The 20,876-nt window shown below is 66.3% G+C and overlaps 3 protein-coding genes across 3 annotated transcripts; 2 read left to right on the top strand and 1 right to left on the bottom strand.

Moving 5' to 3' along the window:
- Positions 1 to 8,129: 8,129 nt before the first annotated feature.
- CCDC194 (coiled-coil domain containing 194) lies at positions 8,130 to 9,695 on the top strand. The gene is made up of 3 exons (XM_032203916.1): positions 8,130 to 8,459; positions 9,334 to 9,430; positions 9,559 to 9,695. The coding sequence occupies exons 1-3, from the start codon at positions 8,130 to 8,132 to the stop codon at positions 9,693 to 9,695; spliced, it is 564 nt and encodes a 187-aa protein (XP_032059807.1).
- A 2,936-nt stretch (positions 9,696 to 12,631) lies between these two features.
- On the top strand, positions 12,632 to 15,264 carry PLVAP (plasmalemma vesicle associated protein). Its single transcript, XM_032203775.1, has 6 exons — positions 12,632 to 13,009; positions 13,272 to 13,362; positions 13,580 to 14,169; positions 14,686 to 14,818; positions 14,937 to 15,015; positions 15,101 to 15,264. Exons 1-6 carry the CDS (start codon positions 12,632 to 12,634, stop codon positions 15,105 to 15,107), a joined length of 1,278 nt encoding a protein of 425 aa, XP_032059666.1. The 3' UTR covers positions 15,108 to 15,264.
- Positions 15,265 to 16,941: 1,677 nt separating this feature from the next.
- Positions 16,942 to 20,516, bottom strand: GTPBP3 (GTP binding protein 3, mitochondrial). Its single transcript, XM_032203914.1, has 9 exons — positions 20,479 to 20,516; positions 19,350 to 19,591; positions 18,777 to 18,863; positions 18,481 to 18,683; positions 18,278 to 18,350; positions 18,048 to 18,191; positions 17,697 to 17,862; positions 17,311 to 17,586; positions 16,942 to 17,198 (listed from the first exon to the last, which is right to left on the bottom strand). Exons 1-9 carry the CDS (start codon positions 20,514 to 20,516, stop codon positions 16,967 to 16,969), a joined length of 1,461 nt encoding a protein of 486 aa, XP_032059805.1. The 3' UTR covers positions 16,942 to 16,966.
- Between the last annotated feature and the right edge of the window lie 360 nt (positions 20,517 to 20,876).

Genomic DNA, 20,876 nt, shown 5'->3' with positions numbered 1-20,876 from the left:
GCGCAGCAGTGAGCGCCGCGGTGTCCCCGTGCCCCCCCTTTTCGCCCCCCAGCCCTCCACTTTCCCCCTCGCTTTTACCCGCGCTCATTTATACCGACCGATGGGGAGGGGTGGGACAGGGGGGGACGCAGAGGTGCCAAGGGACAAAGGGACACGTCTGGTGGGGGCTGTGTTGTGTCCCCCCCCATGACCAAAGGACACTTTTCCCAAGGGGGAGGTGCCCCCGTGTCTGAGCCTGGATCTCCCCCCCCCTCTCCGGGTGCTGTCCCCTGCCCTCGCCCCCCAGCCCCGTGCGGGGCAGCTCGTGGTGCTCACCCCCCGGCCCCGGCCGCAGGATGTGGCCCCTCGGGGGTTATTTAAAAATAGAAAAAAGAGAAAAAAATGCAGGGGGGGGGGACGTGGGACGCAAATAGGGGAGAGGGCTCGTTGGGGAAGGGGTGCCATGTGCTGGGGATTGGTGGCACCTGGGGGTCCTCCTGGGGGAATCCTTGGTCCTGGCTGGATGCAGCAGCCCTTTGGGGCAGGATAAGGAAATACGGGGTGTCTTTTTGGGGAAAAAAAAGCAAGGGTTTGGATAAAAAGCCCTTTTCTCCCTCCCGCATTGGGTGGTAGAGGCTTGGGTGCAGGCAGCGTGCTGGGGACCCCAGGCTCGGACCCTGCAGCTTCCACCCAAGCTCAGCACTGGGCCTGATCCTGCACCCCCCCCCCCCCCTTGCCCCGGATCCTTTGCCCTCAGGGTGTGCGTTTTGCCCCCAAATCCTTTTCCCCAGGCAAAACCCAAGCCCTTTCTTCCAACCTCCCCTTTTTTCCTCGCCGCCAGCCCCCGCGGGCAGAACTGGGGCAGCTCAGCACACGGTGGAGGTGGGAGGTGGGGGGGGGGAAGGGGAGGGGGGGGGGGGGAGACGACGGCAGGACGCGGCCCCGGGCACGCCACCAATTTGTACATTATTTATTATGAAATATACGGTTTGTGTTTACACCCACGTGGCTGCTGGGTTTCTCTGGGCTGCCCCAAACTTGGCGACAAACCTGGGGGGGGGACCCAGGATCGTTCCCAAACCCCCCCCACTCCTCGACGTACCCAGGATGGGGTGGGGGATTTTTTTTTTATTTTTTTTTTTATTATTTTTTTTGGGGGGGTTGCTCCACGCAGGGCTGGCCCCGTACCCCCCTCCCACCACCCCGCACGGTAGCATCGTCCCAGCAGCTCCTGTTTGCCTTGGGCCCGGTTCAAGCAACTGGCGGCCGTGCAGCGGCACGGGGCGGGGGGGCCCCATCCAACCCCGCAGCCGGGGGACGTGGCAGCCTGGGGGGGGGGGGACGGGACCCAAAAACCTCCCCACGGCTCCCGGCACATGGGGATGAGCCCAGCCCCATTAAGCGAGGCGGGAGCTGGGGGTCTGTCCGTCCATCCAACAAGGTTTGGGGGGGGTCCTGGAGGATGTAGGAACTGGGGGGGGGCTCCTGCACGTGGACCCCGCGTTGGGCTGCGGTCCCGTAAACCCCCCCCCCCCCACCAGCCCCGGAGGATGCCGTAATGGAACAGGCTCCGTGTTTGGGTCCAAAACATCCCCTCCTGCTCTCGGGACAATGTTTCCCTTTTAAAACACGGTTTGGCCAAATCCAGGCATTTTTTCGCCCTTCTACTGGATGCTGCCGCTGGCGAGATCAAAGGGGACGGGGCAGCGGTGGGGAGGGGGGGGGGACAAGGGGAGTTCGCCAAAACCACCCCTGGGTGCTGCGGCAGCCAAAACCTGTCCCTCTCCTCCTCCTGCCTGGAAGGAAAAATGCTGAGGATGGATGCAACGGGTGGGGGGGGTGCCCCCCCACCCCACGTGCCCCCAAAAAGCTGGCAGAGGGTCCCCGCCCCCATTCCTGGGGGGCTCAGGGCCCTGACCCCATCATGGGGGGACATCGGGGGGTGATCCCCCGAGGGCATCGCTGGTGGCAGCGCCCTGGGGGGTGGGATGCTGGGGGGGGGGGGGGCAGGATTTTTTCCACCGTCTGCTCAGCTTGGTCAGAGGCAGCAGATGGAAGCAGCTCCCGATGTTATTTTGGGCACGGGGGGAGAAAATGGGGGGAAAAATGGCAAAAATGAAGACGCACACAAAAAAAAAAGGATGGCTCCCCCCAGCTCCCATTGTCCACCAGCAGCTTTGAAGCCCCCCCAAAAGCCTCAGGGAGATGTGCCCCATCCTGCCCCCCCAAAAAAGGAGCAGGGCTGGAGGGGGGCTCCCAAATTCTCCCATCCCTCCTTCCCCCACGCCCCCTACGCAGCCCCGCTCCCACCCCGGGGTGCTGGGGACCAGGAGATGGCTGCAGGGGGGTGGCCAGGGTGGGACGGGTGCGGGAGGTCCGTGCTGGGTGTCCCAGCCCAACCCCACATTCCCGAGGGTTGGAAAACTGCCTGGGGTCAGGGGCTGGGCTGGGGGCTGCAGCCAAATCCTCCTGCTGCCCCCCCCCCCCACCTCCATGGGGCCGGAGGGTGTGGGACCCTCCGACGCCCCCCAGCCCCGGGGATCTGGCAGCTTCCTGGCCAGATCCACACCCCACCTGAATTGTGCAGCCCTGAGCTCACCCCAAAAAGCATCATCGGGGACCAAAATAACCCCCCTGCCCCTCCCCAGGAGGTGCTGGGCGCTGCCGGGTCCTGGTGCTGGGGAGGGGGTCCCTGGGGACCCCACGCTGCACCCAGAGATGGAGCAGGAGGGGTTCCCACAACGAAGCAGCTTCGGGGTCAAAACCCCAAAGGTCAAACCCCTCAAAGGGCAAAACCCTAAAGGTCAACACCCCAAAAGTCAGACCCCAAAGGGCAAAACCCCAAAGGCCAAAACCCCAAAGGGCAAAACCCCAAAGCTCAACCCCCCAGAGGCGCAGGTGCCCCTCGGTGCGGTCCCCAAGCGTGGGACGCCGGCACAGCGAGCGCCCCAGCCCCCTGCAGGATGCGTCCCCGCGGTGCTCAGCGCGTCTCAGCTGCTTCTCGTTACCTCCCAACCCCGTCCAAGCTGGGGCTGGAGTTCCCAAATTGGGGAAGGGAAAAAAATGGGGAGGGGGAGCAAGCCAGGAGAACGCTGGCTGACCGCTCGTGGGGCGCACGGGCACGTCCTTCGGTGCCACCGGTCCCCGCAACAGGGACGGGGATGCTGTTTGCCCCCCCCCTTGGATGGGTGCAGCCCCCCCAAATCTCCATGGGGGTGCCTCTGCGAGCGCCGCTGCTCCCCGCGAGCACGTCCCGGCGCTGGCCGAGAACAAAGGCTGCTCTGAGCACCAGCCACGAGCTGGAAAGCTACTTGGGAAGCAGCTCTCGTTCGCTTTCCTTTTTTTTTTTTATTCCTTTTAAATAATGGAAAATATAATGACAGTGCCTAAATTAAAATAATAAAAGAAACCAGCCGAAAAGCCAACCCGAAATAGGAGAGAAACCCACGTTTCAGGCTGAAAGGGAACACGCACGGGCAAGGGATGAAAGGGAAAAGCAGACGTGCGCACGCTGTGCTCGGCCCCGCTCCGAAGCCGCCCCTCACTCTTCCCCGAGTGCTGGCAGCCCCCCCCCCGGGGGCCCCCTGATATTTTTGCAGCTGCGTCCCCCCCGTGCACCCCATCCCCACCGGCTCCTCTTTTTGCACCACGCTCAGCACCCTCAGTGGGATGGATGCCCGGGGACAGGGGGGGCTCAGAGGCTTCTCCTGCCCCCGGTGTGTCCCCCGGGGGGGGCAGCGGGGGACACGGGAGGTGCCAGCTCCCCGTCCCTGCTGCCATGGCGGGGTTGGGTCCAGCTGCCGAATTCCTGGCCGTCTGGCCAAGAGGCACTCGCTGCGCTCCTGCCGCTCCCTCCGGACAAGTGCAGGAGGAAAACAAACGGTGCTCGAATTTGGATAGGGGGGGGGGTCCCCGCTCCCCATCCCCAGGTGGGGACACGGAGGGCTCTCGACATCCTACCCCCATGGAAGGGGTCATTCAGAGCCAGGATTTGGGGGAAAATAGTGGGAATTGGTGAGCCAGGTGGAGAGGGGACCCCGGCACCGGTGCGAGGTGAGACCCCAATTTCTGCCTCGGTCCCGAGGTGAACCCGGCACGGCCCCGGGAGGCAGCGCCTCACGCCACGCATTCCTCTCCCAGTTGCTTTTTAGATATATTTGAGGAGTTACATCTCAATATCTCGCTGTTCAAAGCGAGCTGGTTCTGGAAAAAACATCCATTCCCCCTTTTCAAGCTATTTTTGAAACCTTTGGCCTTTGTTCATCCTCAGGATCCAGACCATAAATAATAATAACAACATACTTAAACCCTTTATGATGACAGCTCGCCGAATCTGCCAGAGCATTTTAATTCTCCAGATGTCGAAAATCTGACTCAAAACTGGAAGTTTGGTAAATATTTCGTGTGTTTTTCATTTCACGGCCACTGTTTTTTTTATCACATGAACCAGCGGAAGAAAAACACAAAGTGGAGCGGCTATTTCTGGAGCTGGTTGGAGACAAGGTGAGCTGGGGGGCCGGTGTCTCCCATATCCTGCATCCCCCATTCCCCCATCCTGCGTCCCAGGTCCAATATCCCATACACTGCATCTCGTATCCCATATCCTATGTCCCACACCCCATATCCTATATCGCACATCCCATATCCTGCACCCCTTATCCCATATCCCTTATCCCACATCCCATAGCCACCACCCCATATCTCACATCCCATATCCTGCACCTCTTATCCCATATCCAAAGATCCCATACCCTATATCCACCACTCCACATCCACATCCCATAACCAGCGTCCTGCACCCCTTTTCCCATATCCAAAGATCCCATATCCCCATATTGCACCCCTCCCATCCCAGACCCCGCTTCCTACATCCCATATCCATCTGTTGTGTATCCCATCCCCAAGCACTGCATCCCATACCCCACAACCACCTCCCAGAACCAATATCCTATACCCACATCCCTCATCCCGTGCCCTGTACCCGCTCCCAGCCCCACAAGGCCACGGGGGGGGGGGTCCCATTCCCTCCCCTTCACCCCCACCCACCCCAATTCTTTGGGGGTGCTTCGAGGGAGCGAAACACCGGCCGCTATTGACTTTGGTCAGGGGACGTTCCCCTTCTCTCCACTGCACGCCGAAAAACGTCAGCAGGAAAAAAAAAATAATAATAAAAAGAAGAAGAAGAAAAAAATAAAAATAATAATAATAATAAAAAAAAAAAGCAGGCTTTCAGCACAAGTCCTGGAAAAAGCGAGTTTCGGGTTTCGCCACCGCAGAAGCAAACAGGGCGCGTGGCCGCCCTGCCCGACGGCGAGCCAGCGCATGCGGTGGCTGGATCGCGATGCTCTCCTCCTCCCGGGACGGGGGAGCCTCCTCCTGGCTTCGCCAGCCCCCTCCCCGGCCTCCCCCCCCCCCCCCCGCAGCCCTCCTGACCGGCAGCCCAGATTTTTTTGGATGGGGACGTCCCGTGAAAGGCTGGCGTGGAGCTGCCCTCCGCCCCGCGTGCCGGCGGGGACGTCACGGGTCGGATCCTGGCCCCGATGCGCGCCCCTGTGCTGGGTTATTTGGGGTGGGGAGGGCAGAGGGGGGGCGTTGTGGGGGTACCACACGGGCTGCAGCCCCCTGCGCTGGGACCCCCAGAGCTGGGGACCCTCCCCATGCCCCAGGTACCCCAAAACCTGCCTGTCCCCACACTCCAGCAGCTCACACGGTTATTTTGTGCCCCGGGGTACCCCATATTCTGGGTACCCCATACCCTGGGTACCCCATACCTTGAGTACCCCATATTCTGCATACTCCATACCCTGGGTACCCTATATCAGGGGTACCCCATAACAGAGGTACCCTATACCCCCATTTCCCTATACCCCAGGCACCCTGTACCCCGAGTGCCTCGTACCCCAAGTGCCTCACACCCCAGTTTCCCCACACCCCAGGTGCCCCACAACCCCTTTACCCCGCACCCCTAGTTCTCCTATTTCCACTTGTCCATACCCCATGCACCCCACAGTCAGTGTACCCCACACTTCATTCCCTCCATACACCAGGTACCCCATGTTCCAAGTGCACCACACCCCATTTTCTCCATACCCCCCCCCCACTCTGGGCACCCTGTACCCCAATTACTCCACCCCCATTCACCCCATACCCCGAGTTCCCCACACCCCAGTTTCTCCAGACCCCAGGGACCCCCAACCCAAGCACCCCATGTCCTTTCTCCGTACCCCATCCCCCTCTTTGCCCTGGGGGATTCCCTGCCCCGTGACCCTGGTCCCATGGGGCTCCCCGCACCCCCACAGCCCCCCAGCTCTGCCCCCAACCCTAAGACATAAGACTGGGGCACAGGGGAGTGGTCCCCACAAAACCACCCCAGACACGGGGTGCCGGGACGACCCCGCTGGACCCCCAGCCGCCGTCCCACCCCCTTCCCAAAAGCAACATCCCTTCCATGTGCCCCTCTGCGTGTGCTGCGCTTGCAAAACCCGCAGGATTTCCTGAAAAGTCCCGCTATTGGGGAAATGAAACCAGGGCTCGGAGATCCCTCCCAGCGCACGCGTGCGCTCGGGTGGCCGCTGCATTCGCAGCGCGGCGCGGGCAGGATGGAGAACTGCTGCCTGCGCTGCCGCCTCCTCTACAGGCAATGCTGGGGGATGTGCGTGGGCCTGGCCATCGGGGTGGTCTTGGTGGTCGTGGCCACGGCCCTCGTCTCCTCCCGGGAGTCGTCGCGGGGCTCGGAGAGGCTGGAGGAGCTGGGGACGGCGCAGGAGGTGCTGCAGGAGAAGGTGGCCGCGCTGTGGCAGGCGCTGGCCGCCACCGACAGGTCCCTCGCCGAGGTGCTGGCTGTCACCAACAGGTCCCTCGCCCGGGCGCTGGATGTCACCAACAGGTCCCTCGCCGAGAGGCAGGGGCAGTGGGAGAGCTGCAGAAACGAGCTGGTAGGTGCTGGGGAAATGGGGAGGGGGAGGTCCCTTACTGGGACTCCCACCCCCCCCCAAGGGGAAAGGAGTGCGGGGTTTGCTTCGCGCTGCTCCCAGCCCGGGGAGGGGGAAAAGAGCTGGTGCCTGAGGCCGTGTCCCCTGTCCCTTTCTGTCCCCGCGCTCAGGACACGGTGAAGAGCAGCGTCTCGGAGCTGACACGGAGTTTGGCCCAGCTGCAGAGCCACGGGGATGAGCAGAAGGCCAACGTGGGGCAGCTGCAAGGTGAGCACTGGGGACACCCCGGTCCCTGCCCCCTGGGACACCCCTGTCCCCCTGCTCCCTGACCCTCACCCGCTGTCACCTCCCCCCTTTAGAGGACAACAGGGAGATCAAGGAGAAGCTGGAACAGCAGCAGCAGCAGCTGGAGGAGGCGCAGACGGACAGGTGAGACCCCCGCTCCCCCCTGCTCCCCCCACGGTGGCCCCGGCCCCGTGCGCTGTCCCCTGACTCTCGCTGTCCCCCCCCAGGAGCAATCTCCAGTCGCAGATCAGGGACGCTTTGGCAAGGATCCGGTCCGCACAGAGCTGGCATTCGAGTGGCACCGGCGCGATGCTCCCCGGCGTGGCCATGCCCCTCGTCCTCCTGGCTCTGCTCTTCCTGGGGACGCTGCTGCTTTGAGCACGGAGCCGCGAGAACACGGACCTGGCTTGTACCCCGGCCCCGCGGGGCAAGGGGGTTACGGTTCCCATCCTGCTGGTTTGGAGCTGGTGGTGGCAGTTCCCACCATGGGGACGTCGCGTGGGGACACCCTGGGGAGGCCTTCTGCAAAATGCTGGCCCCTGTGCGATGGGGAGGGGGCAAAGGCAAAGGGACGGAGACCTGGCACTGCCCTGGGGCTGCTTTTAAGCAAGGGGTTCACAGATACTGCGCGGTTAGGTGGGTTTGAGCTATTTTCCAATAAAAACTCATGAAAACCCAAAGTGTTTTGTTGCTCCAGCATCAGGCCAGCCCCTCTCCCGGCACGGCGTGGGTTTGGCCCGGCCGAATTTACCCACGGCCGGGGCCGAGCACCCTCCCACGCGCTGCGCAAACCAAGCCCGTGATGGGCTGTGACCTGCGAGAAACCACAGCCCAAAGCGGCGCTGGGCAGAAAAAAACCCCCCACGGGCAGCACCCGGAGCAACCCGGGCACACCCCGGGCGGCCACGAGCGTCCCCGTTCCCCCTCCCCGGCATGGACCCCGCGGTGCCCAAAGCCACGCTGAAGGTGCTGGGGCTGTGCGCGGGGCTGCTGGTGCTGGTGGCGGCGGTGACGGTCTCGGTGGCCGTGCTGCTGTGGCGTTCGGAGGCTCTGGGGATGCTGCGGGGCTGCCGGGAGCGGGCTGCCAACGAGAGCCGGGTGCTGGAGCTGCGCCTGGCCGAGCTGGAGCAGGATCGTGCCCGGCTGCAGCGCGCCGCGGCCGAGAGCGCGCGGGCAGAGGATGCTCGGCGCCGGGAGCTCGCCCGAGCACGCCAGGAGGGCAAGAAGCTCAATTCCAGCTTGGCGTCCTGCCGGGAGCGGGCGGTAGGTGCTGCGGGGATGGGGACTGGGAGGGTCCCCGGCCCCTCAGACCCTGCTGTGGGGTTGGATGCATGTGGGGAGAGGAACGCTGCCCAGGAAGGTTGGGGAGGCGGCTCCTGGCGCGGCGCAATGGCCAAAACCGTGTCGATGCTCCATCTCCGGGGGGATTTGGGGCATGCTCGTGGAAAATCCCAGTGGCAGTTGGGGTGTGGAAAGCCCCCCTCTGGTTCCTCGCGCCTGGCTGGGGGGCAGCTATTCTTAGCAGCTCCCAAACCGAGGCACTCCACACGTATAATTAACCCATCCCAAAGCAGCCACGGAGGCCGGAGGCCGGTGCGGAGCTGCCTCTCCTCTCCTCTCTTCTCCTCTCTCCTCCGAGGTATTTTTAGCTGTGGACCCAGCTGGGAAAGGGCTTGGCCCCAGCGTTGCGGCCGCGGCCGGAGGAAGAGCGGGGCCCACCTCTCCTCTGCCATCCGGCCAAACAATGGCCTGGAGGGGCTGGAAAATGCTCCGGCGTCCCCGGGGCTGGCGCCGGCCGCGGGGACACGGCTGGAGCGAGCTCACGGAGAGCAGGAGCCCCCGGCCCCCACGAGGCACCCGTAGAGGCTGAGCAGGTCGGGGCTCCCTCTGTGCCCCCCGTGCATCCTCACCAAGGCTGCGCTCAGGCTGTCCAGGCTTTGCTCCAGGGGATGAGTTTTTCCCCCCAAATCCACATCCCCACCTCCTGGAGAAACCTCCCCAGCGTGACGAGGGGGACACAAAGTCACCGGGAGCACGAGGGGTTGCTCTGGGGACACCGGGGAGGGCGGGCAGCAGCTGAGGAGCCGGGACGATGCTGCCCACCCCATTCCCACGCCGCCGTGTCCCCTGTCCCCAGGCCAGGCTGGAGGCCAACGCCACGGCGCTGCGGGACGAGGCGCTGGCGCTGCGGCGCGAGCGGGCTGAGCTGGCCCGCAGGAACGCGGCTCTGCAAGGTGCGTCCGTCTGTCCGTCTGTCCGTCCCCTGGGACCCCAGCCCCGGGTTGCTGACCTGGCCACCCACCCCCTGGGGACGATGCCCAGCCGGGTGGCTCAGGTTTTGGGGTGCCCCTTCGCCCCGCAGAGGAGCTGGCGCAGGGCACGGAGGAGGCGAAGGGGCTGCGGCGGCGGCTGGAGGAGGCGGAGGAGCAGCGGCGAACGCTGCGGGCACGCGGGGAGAAGTGTGAGGCTCGGCAGAAAGAGCTCGAGAAAAACCTGTGAGGGTCCCATCCCTTTGCCGTGCCCCCCCTGGGTGCCCCCCCAGGGCTGCGGTGCCCCCCGACACGGCTCTGCTCTGCCCGCAGGAGGGACTACGCGGCCGAGGCGGAGGCGCAGCGACGGCGGAGAGGGGGGTCCCGCACGGCCAGGCGCAGGTGCCCCCCTTCCCGGTACATTTTGTGGGGGCTGCCCTGCTGCTTTGTGGGGTCAGGGGGCTGGGCACCTTGGGGAGGGGGCTTCTCCAGCACAACCCCTCGCGGGCACAGCTCTGCAGGTGCCATCGCGCCCCTTTTGTCACCGGTGTCCCCGCTCACTCGAGGCTGTCCCCTCTCTTGCAGGAAAGGCTGAAGCCCCGCAGCATCCTTCCTGCCCCCCCCCACCCCCTTTTTTTTACCAGCACACCGACCACGCTTGGCTACGGCACCGCCACCGCGCCGGCACGGCCACGGCCCCCTCCTGCACCCACCCGGGCTGAGCCGAAGCGGGGTGCTGGGGGTGCCGGGGCCGTGCCCATCATTCCCAGTCCCACAGCGCCCCTTAGCACTGGGACCCAGCAGCAGCTCAGCCCCGCTGTGCTGGGCAGCATCAGAGCGGAGCCGTCGCAGCGAGACCACCGGCGCTGCCCTCACCCACGTCCCCCCGCACCGTGGGCACCCAGGGGCAGGGCTGGGGCTTTTTGGGGTGCTGGAAGCTTTTGCTGGCCACCACCTGCTTGTCGCAGCCGATTTATCAGAACAGGATCACGTCCCGAGGTTATCCAAAAGGGTTTATTAATCATTAACTGCGTTTATCCGCGGATTAAACAGACGTGGTGGTCAAGCACCTGCTGTGGTTAACCTGCGGTCAACCCCCCCCACCCCTCCCGGCTACTACTCACCTAAAAATGAAGCCAGTTCACGGATAGAAAATAATGCTTAAGCTTGATGGGTACAAAATATTGCTCAAGTTTGGTCCAGAAACATCCCATACATGCAGAGACGTCGCTTACCTCGCCGCAAGCACCGGTGCCGGGTCAGGGCTCTCGGCCTCGAGGGATTTGGCACGGGGGGGGCTCCACACACCCCAGTGCCTGCAGACACCCCTAGCGCGAAGTCTTTGACCTGCAGCCAAAAGCATGGCACGATTTTGGGGTGTGCACAGCTCAGCCAACTCCAATTAGCCCTGCTAATCAGCAGCACCCCAAGAGCGGGCAGCAGGAGGCAGAGGGAGGGCACTTGGCAACCCCGGGTACCCCCAGGGTGGGGGCTGATAGGGGCTGTGGGGCCGAGCTGGGGAGGGGGGGTGGGAGGGGGTGTGGGGACAGGGACCAGCAGCTGCTGCTGTTTCGCAGCCACTTCCCAGCTCCTTTGATCTCCTCGAAGGACGGTTTCCAGGAAAGGTGCCGATTTTCCTGCCGCTGCCACAGCGATATCCTGTGCAGAGGGCAGGGCGGCTGCGAGAGGCCGAGCGCAGGCATCCGGCCCCCCCCCACCCCCCAACACACCAAACCCTTGAAAATCGCCCCCAGCGACCCCCACGGTGGGCAGCCAGGCGAGGCTGAGACAAAGGGGGGGGGCTGCAATGGGGTCCCAAACCCAACGGTCCCATACCCAACGATTTGGGATGGGCAGGACCCGTTCCCATGGCCCGACCTCGATGCAGCGCCAGCCCTTGGCACAGGAAGGATTAATTATAGATGGGCGGCTAATTGGAAAATGGGACAAAGAGGCAGGGTGGGCACGTGGCAGGGGGACTGAGCCACCAGGGGATGCCCCGTGGGGATGCCCGGGCACCCCAAAGGACGCAGAGAGCCCTCGGGGACCGCGTGGCTGCGCTGAGCATCCCATCGGCGAAGGCAGCGCCGCGCCGGGGTCCGGAGCCAGCAGCGGGGTCAGGGGCCAGCAGAGCCCAGACAGCGTCCCCACGGCGGGGCCGGGGGGGAGCGGAGGGGGTGAGTCACCGTTATTTGCAGCTCAGGAAGGAAACGCGGTAGCTGAGAATGGATTTGGGACCGACACCGTCCCCGGCACCGCAGACACTCGCGGGCCCCAGGGAGCGTGGCACAGCGAGAAGGCAGGAAACGGCGAGCGGCTCGGCTGCAGCAGGGTCAGCGCCAGCACCTCGGCACCCCCCCCGCTGAGCCCCCCCCCCACCGGGGTCCAGGCATCCTTCGGTGCCGGCTGGGGAAGGGCCCCATGGAGCGGGGATGGGGACGCACGCGGTGGTCGGGACCCAAAGGTGGCCCCGTTCAGCACAGAGCCGGGATCCGGGATGGTGGAGATGCTCCGTGTCGCAGCCTGTCCCCAAGCTGGGCGTTGTGTCCCCCCCCTGGGCTCACCGCTCCGCTCTGGGGACCCCAAATCAAGCGGGACGGGTGGCTGCAGCCCCGCACCCCCGTGGCACAGGATGGCAAAGCCCCCGGGGGCTCGTCCTGCACGTGCTTGGCATCCCCCCAGATCGGTGCTGATGCAGGCAATGGGGTCGAGGCCACCTTCAATGGGGTTTGAGGCCAACTTTGATGGGATTTGAGACCACCCCATGGGCCGGGGCACCCCGCCTGGCCTCTGGGCTCCCAGCCCCACGGCTGCACCCACCCTCACCCATTCCCCACCCCGGCACCCTGCGGTGCCCACATCCATCGCCGATTTCCTCGCGTGCGGGGCGAGGCGGGGGAATGGGGTCCCAGGGGAGAGCTGATCCCTCATGGGGGGGGGGGGGAGAGAGGCTGCGCTTGGCCCCCCGTCTGCCAGCAGCCGGGAACAATAGCCCTCCTGCAAACAGAAGCTGCACTGTGATAACCCGGCAGGTCCCGAGGCATCCGGAGAGGCAGGAAGGAGCCCAGCAGAAGGAAATATTAAATAGAGCAATATAAACACGGCTCCGGGGAGCAAGCTCCACCCCGGCGCGGCCCCATTGAAAGGGGCTGCCGTGGGGTGGGGTGAGCAGAGCCGCGGGGGAGCATGGAGAAGAGCGGCTACGCCATGGCCAAGTTCGGGTTGGAGACCAAGGAGGCGATGCCCAGGCGGGACTGCGGCTTCTACATGAAGTACGTCTTCCTCTTCACCTCCCTCATCCAGTTCCTCATCATCCTGGGGCTGGTGCTCTTCATGGTCTACGGCAACGCGCACGCGGGCACCGACACGCACCTCCGGCTGCTGGAGGAGCAGATGCAGGACCGCTACAACAAGATCATCACCCTGAGCGGCAGGAACGCCAACCTGACCCGCACCCTCAACACCACCCTGAAGGAGAAGCAGGGGCTGCAGGGCGCCCTGCAGAAGGTGCAGCGCGAGCTGGACAAGTGCAACAGCAGCCAGCTCCCCAACGCCACCCCTAAGGTGAGAGCTGGGATGGGGAGGGGGGGGGAAAAACCCTATTTAACCCACCCCCAAGGGATGGAGGAAGGGGTTTGGGGTGGGTGGTGATGATGTGCCCCCATCCCCAAGCCCTTGGAGCGCCCATCAGTGGGGTTTCCACCTCCTGGGTGAGCCCCCGGGGCCACCGCTGCCGACTGGGGGGGGGGTGGTGGTGCCAGAGGGAGGTGTTGGGGGGGGGGGCGTCCTACAAACTGTGCTGACCCCCTCCCTTTCCTTCACCCAGATGCAGGAAATGATGAAGGCCATCGTCTTCCAGAAGTTGATGCTGGACGATTACCACTTGACCGTCAACCTCATCAATGCCAACTGCAGCGGTAAGGGGGGCCCCGACCCCAACCCACCATCCTCCCCCCCCCCCAGCCCTCCGGGGACCCCCAGCACCCCCAGGGCACCCCCCGAAGCACACCTCTCCCCCCTGGGGCCGGGCAGGGACATCACCCCGCGATGCCACATGGGGTGGGAGAGGGCGCGGGTGGGCAGGGGGGGGCACACCATGCACCCCAACCCTCTGCCCCCCCTCACCCCGTGCAGCCGAGAAGGCGCAGCTGCGGAGCCAGCTGGACCAGACGGCCCTGGCGAGGAAGGAGCTGGAGAACAACTGCGCCAAGGGGAGCGCGGAGCTGGCCAAGGCCAAGCAGGAGCATGAGGGCTGCCAGCAGGAGCTGCTCAGGACCCAGACCCAGCACACGGCCACCAAATCCCAGCTGGAGCTGCAGAAGCGCGAGTGCAACCTCCTGCGCTCCGAGTTCAGCATCTCCCTGCAGCGCATCAGGGACACGATCAACCCCTACAGCTGCAGCTCCACGCACGAGGACCTGCGGCGGCTGATGCAGCGCGCCGAGGAGTTCTTCCTCCAGCAGAAGAACCACGAGGCCGTGTACCAGGAGAAGGGCGCCTGCGAGCTGAACCTGCTGCAGTGCCACTTCAACGGCACCCGGGTGAGGCAGGAGCTGGAGAAGCGGCTGCAGGAGGCCGACAAGCAGCTGAAGGGCGGCCAGGAGGAGAAGAAGAAGCTGCTGGCGGAGAAGGAGCAGCTCGGCAAGGAGCTGGGGGAGAAGAGCAAAGCCGCCCTGCAAACCAACTACTTGAAGCAGCAGCTCAGCATCTGCGAGGGCTCCAAGGTGAGGGGGCAGCTGGGGCACGGGGACAGCCCCGGGTGACTTCCACGGCCGCTTTGGGAGGGCGCGAGGCTGGGCACACGCAGCCTTCTTTGGCACGGGCACTTTTGCACGAGCACCTTTGCACGAGCACTTTCCAGCCTTGCCTTTTTACCCCTGCGTTTTCGGACCCGCACTTTCTCCCGTGCGCTTTTGCACGGCCACTTCTCCACGTGCCTTTTTTCAGCCTTGCGTTTTTTACCCCTGCATTTTCAGACCTGCACTTCTGCCCATGTACTTTTTCCCATGCGCTTTTTCCCCGTGCGCTTTTCAGCCTTGCATTTTTTTACCCGAATTTTTGGTCCTGCGCTTTTGCCCGGTGCCGCGGCGCACCCCGGGGCAGGGACAAGCAGCGGTGCCACCCTTGGACCCTGCTCCCCAGAGGTGCCGGGAGCCCTCGGTGGCCATGCCGAGCGCGGCACCGGTCCCGTGGTGTGGGACAGGGCCCTGAGAGCCAGCACCGTGCCCCCTGTCCCTTAGCGGATTGACACCTTCGACTTCACCGGCTTGTGGGTGCCGGGGACCCTGGGGGGCAGCGTGCGACCGGGACCCTTCGCCAGCCCCAGCTCCTACACGGATTCTCTGAGGAACCCCAGCATCTTCAGCAGCATCAGTGAGTCCGTCCCCAACCCCAACAGCCCCCCGGTCATCCTAGGGTGGGCACCGACCCCCCCCTGCAACGAGGGTCCCCCTCCAGGCTGGCTCAGCCCCCGCTGCTCTCGCCCCACCAGGCAAAATGAGCATGGAGGAGATGGAGCGGTTGCTGCAGAAGCTGATGGAGCCGCACGTGGCCACGCCGAGGAACCCCAGGTGAGGGGGGGGGGGGGGGGCGGGCGTGGGAGAAGCCCCCAACCCCTGGGTGCAGAGCAGGGGCCTGATCCCGCTCTCCCTGCAGCGGCTAGCGGCCGAGCGGCGCGGGGGGAGCCGCGGCGAGGGGCTGGAGGACAGGAGCAGGACAAGCCTGGAGCGGCGTTTCCCACTGCACCGATGGAAAACTGCAAGCGGGAGCCAGCGGGGAGCGGGGTCGCATCCCCCCCCCCATTTCTCCCCTTCCCCACCCAACCCAAGCCACCCCCTCCCCACACGCTCGGAAATAGAGGCAGCGCTCGGCACCGCCACGGCTCTCGCCATGCGTCTGCTGCGATGCCCAAAGTGTGGGGGGGGGGTGGGAAAAGAGGTGGGAGGAGGGGGCGCAAAGGCCAGGGCTGAAAGGGGAGTGGGGGGGGAAAATGGGAACATCCCGTCCCCGCTGCAGATGGGCAGCCTGGAGGAGGAAACGGCAGCCAGGAAGAGCGCGGTGGGGAGGCGGGGGGGGGCTGTTCCCAGAAGGGGCCGAGCGGCGGCCAAAAGGCTGCCCCGAAATGATGGGGATGGGAGGGGAGGGGAGGGGGGGCGAGGGGAGGGGGCGCAAGGGATGGGGGCACAAGGGGTGAGGACCCCCAGATTTAAAGAGGGGGGGGGGCTGTGGGTTCAGGCATCCCTTTGGGTGGCCGCAATCCTCCCCCACCCCACGAAACCCACCCCCGATGGCAAATCCGGAGCTTTCCCCCCCCCCCCATGGGAACCCCTCGGGCACCAGAACCGTGAGCCCCCAGCCCAGGAGCAAAGCCCAGGCAGCCCCCCCACCCCACCCAACCCACCCCTCCCCAAATCCCTGGGGTCCCCGGGGACCCTGGCGTCCTGGCTTTTGTCACGCAGGGTGGGGGGGGGCCGGGGCGCAGCAGCGCGTGCAGGAGGGGCCGAGCCCGGTGATTAATCACCGCTGCCACGCTCTGATTTATGGCCCCGATTTATGGCCCCGCTTCCCTCGCCTTCCTGTTTAAAGAAGCTTTTCCTGACACCCCTCCTGCCGGGACGCCCCCCTCCTGCGCTGCCCGCACGCCACCAGCACCTTGCCCCCGGCACGTAGCACCCCGGGGCCCACCGGAGGGTCCCCGACCCTAACCAGCACCCTTGGGTGCCATTTGGGACCCCCCCCACGCCACACAAAGCCACGTGATGTGGGTGTCCCGAGGCACGGGGACAGCACCAGGTCACCCTGTTCCCAAAGTGCAGGGACAGGGTGGGATGGGGGGGGGGGGACAGCAGGGCTTGGCCCCTGCCCCCCCCCGTGCAGCCCAGCTGGGGAGCTCAGGGACCCCCTCGCTGCTGGAGGAGCCCCTAGAGCTCCACCACAAATAACCCCAGACCCCAAATGAGGGGGGGAGAAGGACAAGCACCCCCAGGAACCCCCACTTTTAGGGCCTTCCCCAACCCCACCGAGCCCACAAAGCAGCCACAGAGCGGGTGGGGGTGAGAGCTGGGGGGCACCCAGGCACCAAACTGGGGCTGTGGGGCCACGCTGGGGGCTGGGACCCCAAAAACCACTGCCCTGGGGAAGGCGTTTGGGATGTCAGGACGGGCCCCACATCCCCCAGAGCCCCGTGCCGTGCTATGGGAAGGAGATGCCCAGGGGTGAAGCCAAGGTTTTTCCATTCCAGACACTCCAGCTCCTTGTTTATCCTCCTGGCCAGGAAACGCGGCCTTTCCCACTGCTTTTTTTCCATAGCTGGGGCTCAGGACATACTCCCCCCACCCCACAGCCAAGGGAAAAAAAATAAAAAAAAAAAAATCACAGCATCCTGCCACGGGGACCGCAGCAGGGGGCACAGAGGGGGGCAGGAAAAAAGGATGCCAGAAGCAACCCAAGGCACCGCGGTTTAATCCTATTACTGGGGTGAGGTGGGAGGGGGGGGGGGGGCCGTGCCCTGGCTGCTCTCCGTCACTTGCCGACGCAGAAATCCCTGAAGATGATGTCGAGGACGTCCTCGGCCCCCACGTGCCCGGTGATGCGCCCCAGGTGCCGCCGCGCCAGCCTCAGCTGCTCGGCCGCCAGCCCCAGGTCCCGCGCGCGGTGCCGGCCGTAGCGCGCCAGGGCGGCCGCGCAGTCCCCCAGGTGCTGGCTGTGCCGGCGCTGAGTCAGGCTGGGCGAGCCGGCTAGGGGGTCTCCACACCTAGGGAGGGGGCAAAAAAATAAAAAAAAAACCACCCTGCAGCACCCCCCCGTGCCCGTACAGGGATGGGAAAAGCGGTGTCCCCTCCCCAAAACCCGCCCCGTGCGCTTACAGCTGCGCCAGCTGCTGCCCCAGCAGCTCCAGCAGGCGCTCGGTGCCGTCGCCGGTTTTGCAGGAGAGAAGGGTGGCGGGGGGCACGGGGGGGCCCTGGGTGCAAGCGGCACGCAGAGCCCCCGCGTCCCCCCTCAGCAGGTCGGCCTTGTTGAGCACCAGGATGCAGGGGGCGGCGGGGGGCACCAGGGACCCCACGGCAGCCCCCAGCGCCGCCGGCTCGGCGGGCACGGCCGTGGCGTCCAGCACGGCCAGCACCAGGTCTGCCCGCTGCAACCTGCGGGGACAGGGGCACGGGGCCACATCCTGACACCGTAAAATGTGTGGGGGGGTGCCCCCCAATCCTGTCTGTGTCCCCCCCCCCCCCAATCCTGGTCCCCAGCTCACCGGTCCCGTGCGCGGCTGACGCCCTCGCGCTCCACGGGGTCGGTGGTGTCGCGCAGCCCGGCGGTGTCGCTCAGCACCACGGGGTAACCGGTGACATTTAGGGACACCTCCACCACGTCCCGCGTGGTGCCCGCCACTGGTGACACGATGGCTGCCGGGCGCTGGCCTGGGGAGGGGGGAAAACGGGGCGGGGGGGGGGGAGGGAGACGGGGAGCTCAGGGTGGGGGCGACGCCGGGGACCTCCTGGCCGCGCAGCGTCATCGGGGATGGGGAGGTGGCTGCTGTCCCCAAAATGAGGGGATGGGTGGGGGGGTTAAATGTCACCAGCAGCCCCCCCCGCGCCCCACTCACACAGCAGGTTGAGCAGGCTGCTCTTCCCCACGTTGGGGGGGCCGGCGATGACTGCGTGGACCCCCCCGCGGAGCAGCTCCCCCCGGCGCCCGTCCTGCAGGTGGGCTCCGAGCTCCTGCTCCAGCGCCCGCACGGCCGCGTCCACTGCGGGGACACGTCGGTGAGGGCGGGGGGGGGGGGACACGACAGCAGGGACAAGGTGCCGTGCCCCCCCCCCGCCGCCCCCTTACCTCGAGACAACACCTCTTCCTCCACGTTGTCATCCTCGCTGAAGTCGATGTAGGCTTCGAGGTGGGCAAGAGCCTGGGGGGGCAGCGAGGGGGACGAGGCTGCGCGGGGCCGGCCACCGCGTCCCCAACGCACACCATGCGCCGAAGGAGAAAAACCCAAGCACCCGGACACCCCCCCCCACCCCAAAAACACCCCCTTTTACCTGGGTGAGGGTCTCGCTCCAGCGCTGGTAGAGCCTCCCCAGCTCGCCCTCCATCTGCCTCAGCGCCTGGCGCCGCTGCGCCTCCGTCTCGGCGTGGATGAGGTCCCCGAGCCCCTCGGCCGCCGTCAGGTCCAGTTTGCCGCGGTGGAAAGCTCGCCGCGTGAATTCGCCCGGCTCGGCGGGGCGCAGCCCGGGTAGGCGCCCTGCCACGGGGCCGACGGGTGAGCCCCGAGCTTGGGGGAGCACCCCGGGATGCAGGACGCGAGGGGATTGGGGTTGGGGTCGGGGGAACTCACCCAGCGCCCGCAGCACGCCGCTCAGCACCGCCGGCCCGCCGTGCACGTGCAGCTCGGCGCAGTCCTCGCCCGTGAAGCTGTGGGGACCTGTGGGGTGCGGGGAGCCCCGGGCACAGCTCAAATGGGTGGCACCGGGGGTCCCCAAAGGGATTTGGGGAGGGGGAGCAGCAGGGAGCCCCCCACCAGCAGCAGAGTTTAGGGGATGCCAAGAGGGGCTGTGCCGTGCCATGGTGGGCACCCAGACCCCCCCCCCAAAAACCCCTTTCCAGGCGCCCAGACCCACAGCACCAGGGATCCCCATAGGGATTTGGGGAGGGGGAGCAGCAGGGAGCCCCCCACCAGAGGCCAAGCTTAGGGTTGGGGACAATGGGGCAGCGTTGACCCCACACAGCCCCAACCCCACAGTGCCAGGGACACCAAGAGGGGCTGCACCGTGCCATGGGGGGCACCCAGCCCCCCCCGCAAAAAAAACCCTTTCCATGCACCGAGACACCCCCCCAGGCACCCAAAACCCACCGTGAGCACCCAAAACCAGCCAGGCACCCCCCCACACCCCCCCCTTTAACCCCTAACCTGGGAACCAGACGACGAGGCCGCGGTCCAAGGGCTCGGCGGTGGCGGGGTCCCGGATGCGGCGCAGGGCCATGACGCGGGGGGGGGGCAGCTGGGGGCGCCCCGTGAGGCTTTTTAGGGCCCCCCCGCTGCCCGGCCCGCTGGTGCGGATGACGGCCACCCCGCAGCGCCCGTGGCCGGAGGACACGGCGAAGATGGTGTCACCCCCCCGCGCCGTGCAGCACAGCCGCTGCTGCGCCCACCTGCTGGGGGGGCGTAAATATTGGGGGGGGGTCCCCACGCACACCCCAAAATAGAGCAGAGGGGTGTGACACCCCCCCAAGTCTCCTCGCCCTATGTATGGGTGCGCCCCTGCCTCTTGCAAACTGACCCCCCCCCGCCCCACCAGGGGTGCGCCCCCTCCCTGTGCACCCCCCACTAGCCCCTGGGTGCCCCCCCACCTCCATCACCACCCCCAAGGGTGCCCCTCCCATCCCCCCCCCTCCATGCACACCCACCTCTGCGGTCACCCCCTCCCCAAATGCACCCCCCCAAACCGCAGGGCCCCCAGCCCTAAGCGTGCCCCCCCCTTATGTGCAGCCCCCCCCGTGCACCCCCCCTCCCATGTATCCCCCCCAAGCAACCCCCCCGTCCACCCCCTCCCCCTGCAGACCCCCCCCTTCCCCAATGCACCCCCCAGCCCCGTGCAGCCCCCCCCGAAGCCCCCCTTGCCCCATGCAACCCCCCCGTGCACCCCCTTTCTCCCTGCAGACCCCCCCTTCCCAGTGCACCCCCAGCCCCATACAGCCCCCCCCAACTCCCCCCGTCCCCGTGCACCCCCCCGTGCCCCCCCCATGCACCCCCTCCCCATGCACCCCCCCCATGCACCCCCTTTCTCCCTGCAGACCCCCCCTCCCCGTGCACCCCCCTATGCACCCCCCCATGCACCCCCCCCGGACACCCCCTCCCCATACACCCCCTCCCCATGCACCCCCCCCAATGCACCCCCCCCAATATGCACCCCCCCCATATGCACCCCCCCCATATGCACCCCCCCAGCCCCCCCTCCCCACGCACCCCCTCCCCGTGCCCCCCTCCTCCCGGTACCCCCCCCAAAATGCCCCCCACCCCCCCCCCAAGGTGCCCCCACCTCGCCCCCGCCGCGCTCAGCGCCCTGCGCAGCGCCATCACCCCCCGGCCCCCTCCTCCTCTTCCTCCTCCCCTCCCCTCCCGGCGGCCTCGGCGCGGGAGCCCCACCGCGCCCGTGCGCGCCATCCGATTGGCCCGCTCAGGCCGGAGGGCGGGCTTTACGCCGAGATACCGCTTCTGATTGGGCGGCGGCGGGGAATGACGCGGAGCCGCCTGAAGCCGTGCGGGCGCCAGCGCTGCCGCCCGGAGTGGGGCACGGCGCTGCGCGGGGCTGGCCGAGGGGGTCCCCCCCGGTCCCCCTCAGTCCCCCTCGGTCCCCCTCGGTCCCTCCCGGTCCCCAGCGGGCCAGCAGCGCTGCCGGGGCTCAGTCCTGTCCCCCACAGCTCGGGGGTCCCCCTG

Source organism: Aythya fuligula, chromosome 26, assembly GCF_009819795.1.
Source record: "Aythya fuligula isolate bAytFul2 chromosome 26, bAytFul2.pri, whole genome shotgun sequence".
Taxonomy (NCBI): Eukaryota; Metazoa; Chordata; class Aves; order Anseriformes; family Anatidae; genus Aythya; species Aythya fuligula.
Note: the sequence above shows the minus strand (reverse complement) of the source record. Positions and strands in the feature narration are given on the sequence as shown.

Excerpts from the sequence above, each read along its gene's own strand:
- CCDC194 (XM_032203916.1), top strand. The coding sequence starts at position 8,130 with ATGGACCCCGCGGTGCCCAAAGCCACGCTGAAGGTGCTGGGGCTGTGC. Across the intron at positions 8,460-9,333 it reads CGTCCTGCCGGGAGCGGGCG|GCCAGGCTGGAGGCCAACGC; the intron begins GTAGGTGCTGCG and ends CCCTGTCCCCAG. Across the intron at positions 9,431-9,558 it reads CAGGAACGCGGCTCTGCAAG|AGGAGCTGGCGCAGGGCACG; the intron begins GTGCGTCCGTCT and ends TTCGCCCCGCAG.
- PLVAP (XM_032203775.1), top strand. The coding sequence starts at position 12,632 with ATGGAGAAGAGCGGCTACGCCATGGCCAAGTTCGGGTTGGAGACCAAG. Across the intron at positions 13,010-13,271 it reads TCCCCAACGCCACCCCTAAG|ATGCAGGAAATGATGAAGGC; the intron begins GTGAGAGCTGGG and ends TCCTTCACCCAG. Across the intron at positions 14,170-14,685 it reads GCATCTGCGAGGGCTCCAAG|CGGATTGACACCTTCGACTT; the intron begins GTGAGGGGGCAG and ends CCTGTCCCTTAG.
- GTPBP3 (XM_032203914.1), bottom strand. The coding sequence starts at position 20,516 with ATGGCGCTGCGCAGGGCGCTGAGCGCGGCGGGGGCGAG. Across the intron at positions 18,192-18,277 it reads GGAAGAGGTGTTGTCTCGAG|TGGACGCGGCCGTGCGGGCG; the intron begins GTAAGGGGGCGG and ends GTGTCCCCGCAG. Across the intron at positions 17,587-17,696 it reads GTCAGCCGCGCACGGGACCG|GTTGCAGCGGGCAGACCTGG; the intron begins GTGAGCTGGGGA and ends CTGTCCCCGCAG.